The sequence below is a fragment of the Lathyrus oleraceus genome, chromosome 3 (genome assembly GCF_024323335.1).
Source record: "Lathyrus oleraceus cultivar Zhongwan6 chromosome 3, CAAS_Psat_ZW6_1.0, whole genome shotgun sequence".
NCBI classification, from domain to species: Eukaryota; Viridiplantae; Streptophyta; class Magnoliopsida; order Fabales; family Fabaceae; genus Lathyrus; species Lathyrus oleraceus.
The window spans coordinates 131,099,405-131,114,239 of record NC_066581.1 but is presented as its reverse complement, the minus strand read 5'-3'; the positions used below and the strand labels follow the sequence as shown (position 1 = coordinate 131,114,239).

The 14,835-nt window shown below is 31.3% G+C and overlaps 1 protein-coding gene and 1 pseudogene across 1 annotated transcript; both read left to right on the top strand.

Annotated features, from left to right (window-relative positions):
• Positions 1–9,042, top strand: part of LOC127130034 (nucleobase-ascorbate transporter 4-like) — a 59,539-nt pseudogene extending 50,497 nt beyond the window's left edge.
• A 2,530-nt stretch (positions 9,043–11,572) lies between these two features.
• Positions 11,573–13,750, top strand: LOC127125769 (uncharacterized). Its single transcript, XM_051054592.1, has one exon. The coding sequence runs from the start codon at positions 11,650–11,652 to the stop codon at positions 13,519–13,521; it is 1,872 nt and encodes a 623-aa protein (XP_050910549.1). The 5' UTR covers positions 11,573–11,649; the 3' UTR covers positions 13,522–13,750.
• Positions 13,751–14,835: the final 1,085 nt, after the last annotated feature.

The following is a 14,835-nucleotide window of genomic DNA, read 5'->3' as shown; positions in this document are numbered from 1 at the left end:
AGTGAGGCGTACGCCCCCTACTTGCTTATTCAAAGAATAATGAGGCGTCCGCCCCCTATTCCCTTATCCAAGTTTATTTAAAGTGTTTTAATCGGAAGTCGATAATTTGTGCAATATGGCGTACGCCAATTATTCAAATAATCGAGAGACAATGAGGCGTGCGCCTCCCATCTCCTATCACCCGAGGTTTAAATTGTAAAAGATATGTTTTTAATTGTTTTGCGAAAATGGTTTGTATTTGAATTGGTAGGTTTGGATTTAAAGATGATTTGAGCTTGTATGATAGTGGTTTAAATTAAATGACGAAGATCCGAGCAATATGGCGTACGCCAATTATTCGAATAATCGAGAGATAATGAAGCGGATGCTCATTATTCTCCTTTTCATTCAAAGGTTTATTATTAAGATAGGGCTTTTAGAATTTATAAATAATTTGGAGAGTGATTTTGATTTTATAGGGTTTTTTAGGGTTTTAATTAAATGACGACAATTCGAGCAATATGGCGTACGCCAATTATTCGAATAGTCGAGAGGTAGTAAAGCGGAAGCTTACTATTCTCCTTTTCATTCAAAATCACATTATTAAATAATTTTAAGAGAATATTAGAATAATTAAATTGGGAAAATGATTTTAATTTTATAGAGTTTTTTAAGGTTTTAATTAAATGACGACAATTCGAGCAATATGGCGTACGCCAATTATTCGAATAGTCGAGAGGTAGTAAAGCGGAAGCTTACTATTCTCCTTTTCATTCAAAATTACATTATTAAATAATGAAACTTTTAAGATTTTATAATTAATTTGAGGAAGTCATTAATTTAATAGAGTTTTAGAGTTTTAAATTAAATGACGAGAACTCGAGTAATATGGCGTACGCTAATTATTCGAATAATCGAGAGATAATAAAGCGGATGCTCATTAATCTCTTTTTCATTTAAAGATTAATTAAAATATTTTTTAGAAAGTATATTAATTAACTATGATGTTCTAAACTTGATTGGGAATAATAATCAAATTTAAGCTATTATTATGTAATTGTAATTATCTTTTAATAAAGCATATAAAATAAGAACATAATAGGTCAAAGAATCTGGGTGTGTGGGCGATAAACAGGGGTAAAAATCTCAACAACAAAAAAAAAAAAACAGGTCATAATGGGCTCGGGGAGGCCCAAAACCTTAACACCAAAAAAAACCTAGTGATGGCAAGAAGATTGAGGGAGGCGGTATATGGTCAGACCAAGAGTCAAGAAATGACCACTGAATAATCATGTTCGGCTTTGAAAAAAGGCAAGTGGGTTAATATGCACTTATCATCATCATTTACTATGCATAATAATAATAATAAACTAATGGAATGGAATGCAAAAAGTGAACATCATTAGCCCAGCCGTCTCCCTCTTTTCATTAATCATTCTCATTTAATTATGGATTCAAAATTTGAGTATTAATTAATGAAATAAAAGAGATTAAATGGGAACTTAAAGGCCAATGACATCTAATTAAAAGAAATCACACTAATTCCCTTTCTTAAACTCTCTCTCTCTCTCCAATTTTCGTCTATCTTCCTTCTGTTAACCTTTATTTTTCTTTTTCATTATTCTAACATCAACGTCGACACTGAGGAAAACCTGGTGGTAACCACCTAATCTCCACGTCGGAACCTCTCTCTGTAAGGCCACGGCGGCGTTGTCGCGGGTACACAAAAATCACACCTAAATCCTAGCCAAACAAACATTTCCAAACACGAACCTAACCATGTAGCTTCCAAATCAAAAACAAACGACCCAAAGAAATCGAAACAAAAACCGAAACAACAAGACAACAGAAATCTCGTGTAATAATCATGGGGGTTATGGCATTTGAGGCGATGTGAACAAGATGGCAATATCAAATCATGCAAAGGAGAAATGTTAAATACCAAATCGGAGCTAGTCCGACGTTTCAACTCCGGCAAGGTGAGGTAAATGATCCTTAGGTCCTTCAAGGTTCTTTCTTCCTCTCGAACTTTCCGCCTTCTTCGCTTCCTCTTTAACGATTTGGGTTCGTTTCGGTTTTGACAGGGGGCTTAGCTCGAGCTTGTTGAGCTTCGGTGTGAAAATCTCAACAAGTTCAAAACAGAGCTTTTTTAACTAGGGCTTTGGAATGATTTCTCCAGAGTAACGGCGCAGAAATTCGGATCCCTACTTCATCCCTGGAGGTCCTTATTTATAGCATTTTTGATGTACGAGGTTTTGAATTCCTCTCTCATGAGCTTGGCAAGTTAGTGGGAGAATCATTCCGTTAGGTAGCAGAATTTCTCAGAGTTAGTGGTGCTTCAAATCGGTGTGGTCCCTCAAATGGCAGGATGAGGTTTTGTCTGTAGTGAATCCGTGGTAACCACCTATTTTTTACTTTTCACTGCAGTAATTGTCTATTTTACTTAGCATTTGCCATTTGTTTTTTTTAAGCTCGTGTTCTGATTTTGCAATAGGTTTATGTTGTGATAGATGCATGTTTACAAGGTTTGGAAGATTGACGAGTATGTTTCATCGTGACAGGTATTTTCTTGTATTGATTTTTATGAATCCTTAAACTTTGCCAATTCTATGCCTGACTTCAATGTGCCATGGCTTTGCAGATTTTGTCATGCTATCATGCTATCTTGAATGCTGACTGCTGGATTGGTTTCTCTCACATATCTTAGGACATGTTTGGTTTTGGTTGAAGGATGGGTAGGCCATTAGAATTTATGCGTTTGGTGTTGGTCTGAGCCTGGTATTAGTTAGGTTAAATGTTGGTTTGATGCAGGTTTTTTTTGAATGATGACAGGTAGGTAGATGGCATAGTTATGTGATGGATAGACTTGCATCATGAGTTTGGCATGTGGTTGTGCATTATTGGCTGTTGTAAAGATTGAAGTCATGGTGATGGTGAATTCATGATGCTTGGTATCACTTTGTTGTTGTAGTGATTCCGGGCTGGTGTATAGCGGCAGCATTTTGTCCTGTTCGGCCTGTTCGGCCTTAGGTACGTTATGCGTCGTGCATCTTGGTATCATGGTGTAGTTATGCTGAATCTGCTTTACGTCACCGCGTGGCTCTTATGGTATTAAAAATGTATTGCAGGTTGCTTCTTTACAGGTCATGTACCAGTCAATTTCATGAGGTGGCTCGTGCATAATTAACAAGTTAAGGTATCAAAGTCCATTCTTAGGATGCTTTTTATGTACAAACTTGAAAATAACTTGTTCTTCATTTGTTTATTGTTCTACTCCTGGTATGGCTGTTATGAAATTATTCGAGCGTTGCAAGATGTATGGTTGGTGATCTTATAAGGGTGCATTTGTGATATGCAGGTTTCTGATGTTAACCAAATGGCCCTGCAGTGGATTTCTATCCTGCAATATGGTCGGTTATTTGTGGCTCACAGTTTTGCTAAACTCCATGGTATCTTGCGGTGTCTTACTGTTTCGACAATTCTTGGACATCCGAAACTCTTGGGAATTTTGAATGGATTTGTTATATTGCAGGGTGCTGTTATGCCGACATAAGTTGGCGAGTAACTTCAAGTTCCATGATTTCACTTCTGTTTTGAAAGGTAATGACCATAGCCTTCAGCTCATGCGCCATAAGCCTTTCACTGCCATTTTCCTGATGCTGGTGTAAATTGACTGTAGTGTAGGTGCCTGTTTGCTGAAGATCCTGACAGTCTATATTTGGGATAACATCCTCTTCGTGGTTCTTCAACGTAGCATCCAACCTTACATCTTTCTGGATAAAATCTTTGTTGAATGATGACCTACCATAATCAAACAAATTGTTGTAAATAATAGCACTCCGGTCCGGTGCAAACGCAGCCGTTTTGGACATCCTTAGTTCGAAAGACTTGGAGTCCCAGTTTTTGAAGACTCTGATGTAATTTCATGCATCAAGCGGACTTTCTTTTTTTCATGTAGAAGACTGAGTTTAAACATGCCGTAAACTCTTTATCGGCAACACTCTCGGTGGAATTCCCATATTTCTCCTTGGCTTAGTGATGAACATTGATTATAAAACATATGCCATAATAAGTGTACTGAAACCTTGGTTAAATTTGTGTGATACAGGTGATGCAGGCTGGACTGCGCTTATCCGGACACGGCATGTTGCTTGTTAAATCTTTTGGAAATCTGTTTCTTCTTGTAATGTCATTGATTCTCTTGGCTGCTTTGAATTTTAGCTCGGTATTTTTTCGCAGGGCCTAATTCCTCAACACAAAACTGTTAAGGCATGTTGCTTGGTTTGTGGACTTTGTAGGCTGTGGAGCGAGATTGTAATGGGCTGCAGGGAAAATCTAGGAAAGCATCATGGCAAAGGGATGTTTAATTTCCAGTTTGAAGCTTATTCCTTTCGTTTGACTTGATTGTAACGTAACTTAGATCATTGGACTGTTTGTAACCAACAACATGACTTCTCATGGTTATACTTGAAACAATTGTGTTTGTAAAAAAAAAAAATCCAAAATTTATTCAGCCAATGTATTTCTTTATTGACATTTTTAAACCGTGCCATATTGTATTTTGGGATCATTGGCCATTTGATACACGTTTGAGCAAGAGATCTCTTAATCCTTGGCCTAAGGCCATGATGGTTATAAATGAAGAACAAAAAATGTGAATTTGCGAATTTAAGTCATTCATTTAATATCTCTTCAACTCTTGCCAACTTGGTAACTTGGTTCAGTAAGGTGCAAGAAGTAAAATAAGCTAGTCCATGGCGTGTCAACGATTACTGTCTGTAATAAACCATGTTCATGACTTTGCTTATGGATTCAGTATTATGGTGTTGTCAAGATGAAACTCAAACGTGTCCTTGATCCATATTGGTATCCCACCTTAAGAAATATCCTTTCACTATATCCCTTTTCTTACATTCATATAATAAATCATACTCTTTAATGAAATGGATTTTATGAAATGCATGTTTCTAGGTGGTATGAAAATGGCATAATAATGATAGGAAACTAAAGTGAAGTATTCTCGTGATGAAAGGTATGCCATGATGTGCATATGATGTTATATTTAAAAAAAATGAAATTAATTTTATGAAAATTTTAAATATGACCGGACAAAATTGGGGTATGACAGATATATATAAACATTTTGTTGACTTTCTCTTATCATATTTTTAGTCTAAGTGCTTTTGTGAGAAAAGTCCTTTTGCGAGTGAGATTACTTTTATAATTGTGGAATGAGTAGAATTGTAAAATTCACCAAGGGAACCTTTTGTGTATATCTTGGTTGAATGTTGTCCAATTAGGGATTTGATTGGGTTAAAGCTATATATATATATAAACATTTTATTGACTTTCTCTTATTATATTTTTAGTCTAAGTGCTTTTGTGAGAAAAGTCCTTTTGCGAGTGAGATTACTTTTATAATTGTGGAATGAGTAGAATTGTAAAATTCACCAAGGGAACCTTTTGTATATATCTTGGTTGAATGTTGTCCAATTAGGGATTTGATTGGGTTAAAGCTAAACCCGTAAAAAGATTTGTTTAGGATTGGGTATTTCAATCCTAGTTTAGGTTAGAGATTAGCATGTGTTAAAATCTCAAAGGTTCTTGGTCATCCCGGTGTTAAAATCAAGATATTGTGCTTAAAGGTTATGGAACTTGAAGATTAACTGCTCCAAGGTTCGTGTTTGTGGAACAAAGACTAATCGCTTCAATCCACCGTTTGGGAAAGAAGATTGACCCCTTCACTCTCAAGATCATTATGAAGAAAAGACGCAAACACACATATCCATCATCATGTATATTATGATCGAATATCAATCATCATTTCCTTGTATAAGGGAGTTCTTGAGTCTTTCCTACTAAAAGCTCTCAACGTATTATTGTAGACTCTCAAGATCAATTATTGGGGACATGACTAAGTCGTTTTTTACTGAACCTGTATAACTCTTGGTGTTCATTCCTCTTTCCTTAACTCATTTTATTTCCCGCTACTTAGGTTTTAAATAGTTTTTAAACTATGCTTTTATTTCACAAAGTTTTTCAAATCCACGTTTTTTTCAAACCACCCGATTCACCTTCCCTCTTGTGTATGAAGTATTAAGTCCAACATTAATCACGTTATCTTGAATAATTGGGGATTAATTATTCAATTCCCATCCTCTTAGAAATGAGTATTACTTCTTAAGAGTGTGAGGTTCATGCCCATGGACTTCTATATAAACCTTAAACTAAGGTTGAGAAGGGATCAAATTCACAACACAAAAGTACCACATACATATTTTTTCACCTCCCTATGTGAGATAACTCTAACCTTACAACAAACCTTAAAAGTATATAAAAGCCCTTAATCAATATGGATTGTTACATATAGTACTTTTACCAAGTATAATTTACTTGTGTATTATGGTGTGTCCTTATCTGTAACTGATGGTTGGAAATATTTCCCTTCAGATACGAATCCTACTATAGCTCCTCCCAACTCAAATGACCTTGTCATCCCTTTAATTGTGCTTGTTTCACCTAACCTTGATAGTCATATTCCTAATCCCATTTCAAAAGATGGAATCATTGCTTCTAACAATCATATTCTTACTAGTTTTGACCTTGTTATTCCTCCACTTAGTGATACTCGTTCCTAACCAAAGAGAATTTCATCTAGACATGAGTATACACTATCACACTTTTAAGATTTTTTATTTTTTATGTGACACATCCCATGATTCACCAAATCACTTATTATCAAGTATGGAATATCTTATTAGGAAACTATATCTCTTACACTAAACACATTGAACCAAATCTCATGTTGAGGCTAGAAATTATGATTGTTGGAAACAAATTATGCGAATTGAATTGGATGCTCTTAATAGGACCGATACTTGGAAACTTGTTGATATCCTTCCTCATGTTAACACTATAGATTGTAGATGGATTTATAAAATCAAACATCGTGATGGTACTATAGAAAGGTTTAACGCCAAAATAGTAGCAAATTGTTATAACCAAATTATGGGGTTGGATTACTTTAATACCTACTCCCTTTTCGAAAATCTTACTATTTTTACATTAGTTATTGCACTCACTTCCATTCACAACTAGCATATGTATCAACTTGATGTTAATAATACCTTCCTAGATGGAAATTTACAAGAAAAAGTGTACATGGTTATACCATCTAGTGCTACTCTATCCAAACCTAACTTAGTCTCCAAACTCATCAAATCTTTTTATGACCTTAAATAAACTAGCACAAAATGGTATGAGAAACTCACCTTTTTTCTACTCAAACAAAACTTCCATCAAGCACCTCCCACCATTCCTTATTCATAAAGAAACCTAAAATTTCCTTCACTTTGTTACTAGATTATGTAGATAATGTAATAATTGCAGAAAATCTCATCCCATAATTGGATCTCTTCAAAATGTGTGATTTATGGACTCAAAACATGTGTCTACTCCCTCCGATTCATCTTTAAAATTGCACAAAGATATTGGCATACCATTTGAGTTCATTCCTACATTTAGAATACTTATTAGCATATTGCTCTACATGACCACAACTAGGTCGGATATGAACTACATCACTCAACCCGATTAGTTTTTAAATAGTCTCACCATCATTCATCATCAAGTTGCTACCAAAGCTCTCAAGTGTCTCAAGGATTCCTAGACAAAGACTTACTCTTCTTAAGAGGCTAATTTCACCATCTTGGCTTTTTTTATGCTGACTGAGTTGTTTGTGCTTAATGAAGAAAATCCTCATCTGATTCATTATTGGTTAATCTTTGATTTCTCGAAAAACAAAAAAATATTTGACCACTTCATATTGTTTACTGCGATAACCTCAATTTCATCCACATTGTTTCTCTTTCATGAAAGGACTAAGCACTTTGAAATTGATTATCGCATTGTGAGAGAAAAATACAAGTTGGCCTCATGAAGTTACTACACGTGTCTTCTAAGAACCAACTTGTGTTTATTTATTATACAAAATCTATCATTTCTCAACCTTTCAACATCTTTTATCCAAGTTGAGAATGATAGATATATATCTATCAATTACCGACTTTTGGGTGACTATTACATTATAAAGAAAATGAAACTCAAGAATAATGTTTTTTTTTCAATTTTAGTCTCATATTTATACACACACAATAAACTAGAGCATTCCTTTCAAAAATAAACTAGACCGTTACTACTTTTCCTTATATATTAGTATAATCTTGAAGACTTAAATAATTAATAAGTCATACACTTCCACTCAACTTTACAATTTTGTTATTGAGATAAGTGAGAATTAGAAAACATTGGCGACAGTTGCCACCTAGATAACAAATTCAAAGTCTCAAATTCAATTTCTCTTAAGTGTTAACAATTTTTTTTGTTGGTCGATTTATACATAACTTTACTCTTGGCTTTAAACAGAACCCGTTCATCAACGGTGAAATTGATCGTATTAGATTAGTCAGTCACACAAGTCAAATATCAATATTTAAAAACAACACTTGTTTTGATTGTTGGCAATGATAATCTTTTAGTTTTTCAAAGAAATATCATACCAATCATTAACCATGTTTAAAGAGACGTGACGAGGAGTAAAGTGCCAAAGACTAATGGACTAAGAAGTTCAAATTGTCGTAGGCCACAGGCTCAGAGAAGTGGAGAACTTCTCTTATGAGTAATGGTCATCCCCACTTTCCCACTTTAGTGCATCATTGAGGAGCATCACCTAGTGCTCGTCATTTTCTCCATTCATATCATTGTACTAATACATTATGACACAATGTTGTTTTCTATCCATTCCAAATTTTATATAATTGCCTGCTTTAATTTTTGAAAGTCATAATCCCTCCTAACTAATTATATGGGTTTGCTATTATGCAGGGATCTATTTGCAATGTGATGTGACTCCTCACTTATATACAACAACAAATTAATGATATTGACACATGAAACCTTGGTGGTAGTAGTTACATTCTTTCTCACTTTGTAGATTGTATTTCCCAATAAAACTGAGAAAAAGGAATCATCTTATATACATAAATGTAACAAAAATACAAAAATTGAGAGAGCCTGGAAATAATAAATAACTCCAAAAAACGCTTTAATAATAGATAATTACGAATTCATTTAAGTCCTTAAGAAAATTTGGTACAATTTTTTCTTTCTTTCAATTTTAACTAAAAGTAAATATGTTTATCGTTTTTAAATATATCAAATTTTGTTTTCAGTTCTTTAGAAAAAAATTCTTTAAATTTTGGTCATCTTAAACTTTTCTTCATTCTAGACTGTAGTTAATTTTTAATATTAATAAATTCTAATATATTGGTCAAAGTCTGGCTTGCTTTTAGTTCACAAATAACTTGGAGTCTTGACAAAATGAGTAAATTATTTTTTGTTAAAATACAAATTTAAAATAGTGACAAAAAACAGTAAATTCTTAAATAAGTTTTAGTTGGGTAGGGCTATCTTTAGTGTAAATTGATTTTAATTTTTAATTTTTAAAATAAAAGAAAAGAAAAGGATGATGTGATTGAATAAATAAAAAACTTAATTATTTTTAAATTAAAAATATTATGGTTGATTATTTGAAATTAAAATTTATAAACAGTAGGTACTAAACACAAAAATTTTAAAAAATATTTTAAAATAATTTTAATATATATTTTAAACCAATCATTCATAATATTCATATACCCTGTAGCTAATTTTTTTTAACAAAATTTAATTAATCTTAAAAATATTTTTTAAAGGGTTACAAACGAATTTGTGAATTGAACTAACATAATTCATGTTCTAAATAGTAAAATTCAGAGTTGATTCACAACTCTCACTGAATATACGTGACTCTAATGATTGATAAATCACGAGAGAAGTATCAGATAAAATTACACATAAATGAGAAACAATCGTGTATTTAAAATATTAAAATATTAGATATAAAATTTCCTCATTTATAAAGTGATGAAACCACTTCTTTTTTTAATCTCCTCGAATCAAGGATGATTACAAATAACAACAAAATTCTCTAAATAAAAATTAAGATAACTCTACCGTAACATTTAAATACATAGTATTGATTGTAAAACTTTTTATTAAGTATATATGATGTCCCACTTTAATAAGTTAATATGAAGTTTAATAGTAAATAAATACGTATCAATTAATTATTAAATACTAATGATCAAATAGCCATTTTCTAAAAAATTTGTCATTTGCAAGTTCCCAGCGACTTCCAATGGCAAAACTAAAATTGTGATGAAAAACTTTTAAAAAATCATTATTCAAATTATTTTTTATAGACAAAATTAAATTATAAGTTATTTATAGAGACAAAACCATCCTTAGCCTTTAAAAAGTTTATACAATATAAATGTGATTGCATGTATAAAATAGTTTTACTTCTCCATACAAATTAATTTCTTTAAAATAAAAATAATACTATTCTTACACTCAAATATTTCATCCAATATTTACTCCATACACGGTATCTATATTTATACGATGAGTAGTATTTTTTATTTTTTTAATAAATAAAAAATATATTATAAAAAATATATATATTTTTTAAATTATTTTTACAGCACAAATATAAAAAAAATTCATTAACCAATTTTGTTATTAAATTAACCATAAAAATATAGGTTATTAACCACATATTTTATTTATAATTTATTAACGAGATTTATTATTTAATTAACCAATAAATACATATTATTAACTAAATCCTTAGCCTTTAAAAGATTTATACAATATAAATGTGGTTGCCTGTATAAAATAATTTTACTTCTCCATACAAATTAATTTCTTTAAAATAATAATGTTATTCTTACACTCAAATATTACACCTAATACTTATTTCATACACTGTTCACCGATGAACAGTATTTTTTATTCTTTAATAAATAAGAAAGAAAATTATAAAAAAAATATATTTTTTTTAAAATTATTTTTATAACACAAATATAAAAAATTTCATTAATCAATTTTAATATTGAATTAACCACAAAAATATAGATTATCTACCACATATTTTATTTATAATTCGTTAATCAAATTTATTATTTCATTAACCAATAAAATACATAATATTGACTAAATTCTGACATTAAAATATAAAATACAGATTTTGATTAAAAATTAATTACTATATTTTATATTTTAATGTCATAATTTAGTTAATAATATATATTTATTGGTTAATTAAATAGTAAACCTGATTAATAAATTATAAATAAGATATGTGGTTAATCACATGTATTTTTGTGGTTAATATAATAATAAAGTTGATTAATAAAAAATTTATATTTATGTTATAAAAATAAAAACATTTTTTTATAAATATTTTTATTTTATTTATTAAAATAATAAAAAACACTGTTGATCTTATAAAGGGGTGAACCATATATAGTGTAAGTATTTGCATTTGGATGTAAGAATAGCCGTACTCTTAAAATAATTACCTATAATTTTTAGAAATAAAACATAATTGTTACTATTTTTTTCTCTATACTAAACTGTTTTTTTACTCTAAATAAAAAGTTAGAAGTCTTATCCATAAAATCCACTATTTTCCCCTATAAAGATACACCTCATATACATACATCATCTTCATCTCCCATTGATCTCACATAACCACAAAAAAGTGTCAAAAAACAGAATACTAGCAAAATGGCAGCTCGAGAGCACACCGTCAATGGTGTCCACACTACTAATTGGAAAAGAACAAAAACTTTCACACACCAACTTCTCACAGGTCGTTGGTTCATGTTATTCGCATCATCACTAATCATGTCCGTAGCAGGTGCAACCTACATGTTCGGTCTATACTCAAACCAAATCAAAACCTCTTTATCCTACGACCAAACAACACTCAACCTTCTCAGTTTCTTCAAAGACCTCGGCGCAAACGTCGGTGTTATCTCCGGTTTAATCAACGAAATCACACCACCTTGGGTTGTTCTCTCCACCGGTATCATCATGAACTTCTTTGGTTACTTCATGATATGGCTTTCGGTGACCAAAAGAATCCATACACCAAAAGTATGGCAAATGTGTGTTTACATTTGCATTGGTGCAAACTCTCAGACTTTTTCTAACACCGGTGCTTTAGTTACTTGTGTTAAGAATTTTCCTAATACTCGTGGTAGTGTTTTGGGTCTTTTAAAAGGTTACGTTGGTTTAAGTGGTGCTATAATCACACAAATTTATCATACTTTATACTATAGTGAGAACAATAATGATAACACTCAATCTCTTATTTTGCTTATTGCTTGGCTTCCTGCTGCTATTTCTTTTCTTTTTCTTCCAACTATTAGAATATTGAAATTAGAAACCTTAAGACAAAAAGAATACAAAGTTTTCTATAATCTTCTTTATATTTCACTTGGTCTAGCTTGTTTTCTCATGGTTTTGATCATTGTTCAAAGCAAGTTATCTTTCTCAAGGATGGAGTATTTAGGTGATGGATGTGTTGTTATTTTCTTACTCCTTCTTCCACTTGTTGTTGTATTTAGAGAAGAATTCAAACTCAATAGCCTCTCGAAGAATGATAGTTCAATATCTCAATTAAAAGTCATAGTCGCTGATGTCCCGTCTCATAACGTGTCATCAAATGAACGAGAAGTTGAAGAATCAACACATTCTGAAAAGAAAATTTCTTGTTTGAGGACAATATTCCAACCTCCGAATAGAGGTGAAGATTACACAATTTTGCAAGCTTTGTTTAGTATCGACATGTTGATTCTTTTCCTAGCAACAACTTTTGGTGTTGGTGGAACATTAACAGCGATTGATAATTTGGGACAAATTGGTCATTCGTTGGGATATCCAAGTAAAAGTACCACGACTTTCGTGTCGCTGGTGAGTATCTGGAACTATCTAGGACGAGTTGCGTCGGGTTATTTATCAGAGATCTTGTTAACCAAATACAAAATCCCTCGTCCATATCTACTCACTGCTGTAATGCTTCTCTCTTGCGTTGGTCATATTCTAATCGCTCTTGGTGTTTCTAACTCTCTTTATTACGCTTCGGTGATTATTGGATTTTGTTTTGGAGCTCAATGGCCGTTGATGTTTGCGATCATTTCAGAAATTTTTGGATTGAAATATTACTCAACTTTGTATAATTTTGGAGCTGCGGCAAGTCCTGTGGGATCTTATATATTCAATGTGAGAGTGGCTGGTTATTTGTATGATAAAGAAGGTTTGAAACAATTGGAGGCAAAGGGGTTTAGGAGACAAGAAGGGAAGGACTTAACTTGTGTTGGTGTAGAGTGTTATAGAATGGCTTTTATTATAATTACAGCATCAACTTTAATAGGATGTTTTGTTTCTTTAATTTTGGCGTTTAGGACTAGAAAGTTTTATAAAGATATATATAGAAAGTATAGGACAGAACTTGAAGCAGCTGATGTTGACACGAGGATTGTGAAAAAGGGTGATGTTCTGTTTGAAAATGAAGACAACCGCGGCGTAATGTTAGGTGCGGCTGCGGCCGGGGATTCACATACTCCCCGGCCGGAAGGACATGTCAGAGTATGAAGAATTGATTGGATCAAAATTTAAGATCTGGTTAAAGACAGGTGTAGTTAATCTCAATTTATTGTTCATCCCTTGCTTGCATTTGAAAAGGAAGTGTACTTTGGTTGTAGTTACTAATTGGTGTGTACTATTTTTTGGAAAACAATTGAATAGTTATGTGGTGATTAGTTTGATTTGCTTTGTGAAATTATGAATAAATAGTTGCTTGTGGAGTTTCTTTTTACTGTTATGTGGTGATTACATACAATCATTATTATATAAAACCCTTTTTATTTTGGTTAAAAAATAAGTCTTACTTCATTAATTATATGCGAGATAATGAAGGGTATCGTGAAATTTGTCAATTTTTTTTATGGTTATAAATTTATCGAGGAAAAATTGTATTGATCCTGAATTTGATTTCCAATAACAAAAATTTTGTATTTGTAAAACTAGAAAGCGCACACCATTATACCTCCCGAATTCTGTTAATATCTGAGACGGAAAGTGTGTATCTACTTTGATTTGAATTAATAATCGAATAAGAAATTTTTTTTTTATCGATTATAATTTATTTTAAATTTTAATTTAACATATATATTTAAAAATAACTTATAACATTTCATTTTATAATTGAACAGAATCTAATACATGCAAAATATCAAATTAAATTGTTTATAAAATTTATAATATAATCTAATATACACATAAAAAATGGTACATCTATATATTTGAAAACAAAATCATTATACAACATCAAATATATATATATATATATATATGAGAAAATATATACATATTGTTTACAACGACCAAAAGAAACTAATGTCGTTGAATTTCATAAAACAATATGAAGTAACAGTCCTAATGTGAACAAATATTATTTATATATTTTTGTAGGGATGGTGTTGGATTGTTAAACACGTATGATTTAAACATAATTAAAATTAAAATAATCCAACACAACAACACTAAAGATTAAATCTCCATAAAAAGAACAACATGAACCCTTTTAACATAAACCTTTTAAAATAAACATTTTACTGGCTAACAACAACAATATTAACTTAATAACTAACATAAATAAATGACATGCATATGAATAAAAATACATTAACTCACGAATCACTAATGCCTAAGAGACATTATTCAACATATCTTTCATAACATAGTATTCACAAGAATATCAGTTCAGATGGTTTCGTGATTATAAATGATTTTTATATAGTTATCAATACACATAAGACACAAACAATACATTAGCAAAAATAAAAGAATGTCAAAAAAAATACAATATATATATATATATATATATATATATATATATATATATAT

Coding starts and splice junctions, on each gene's coding strand:
- LOC127125769 (XM_051054592.1), top strand. CDS start 11,650: ATGGCAGCTCGAGAGCACACCGTCAATGGTGTCCACACTACTAATTGG.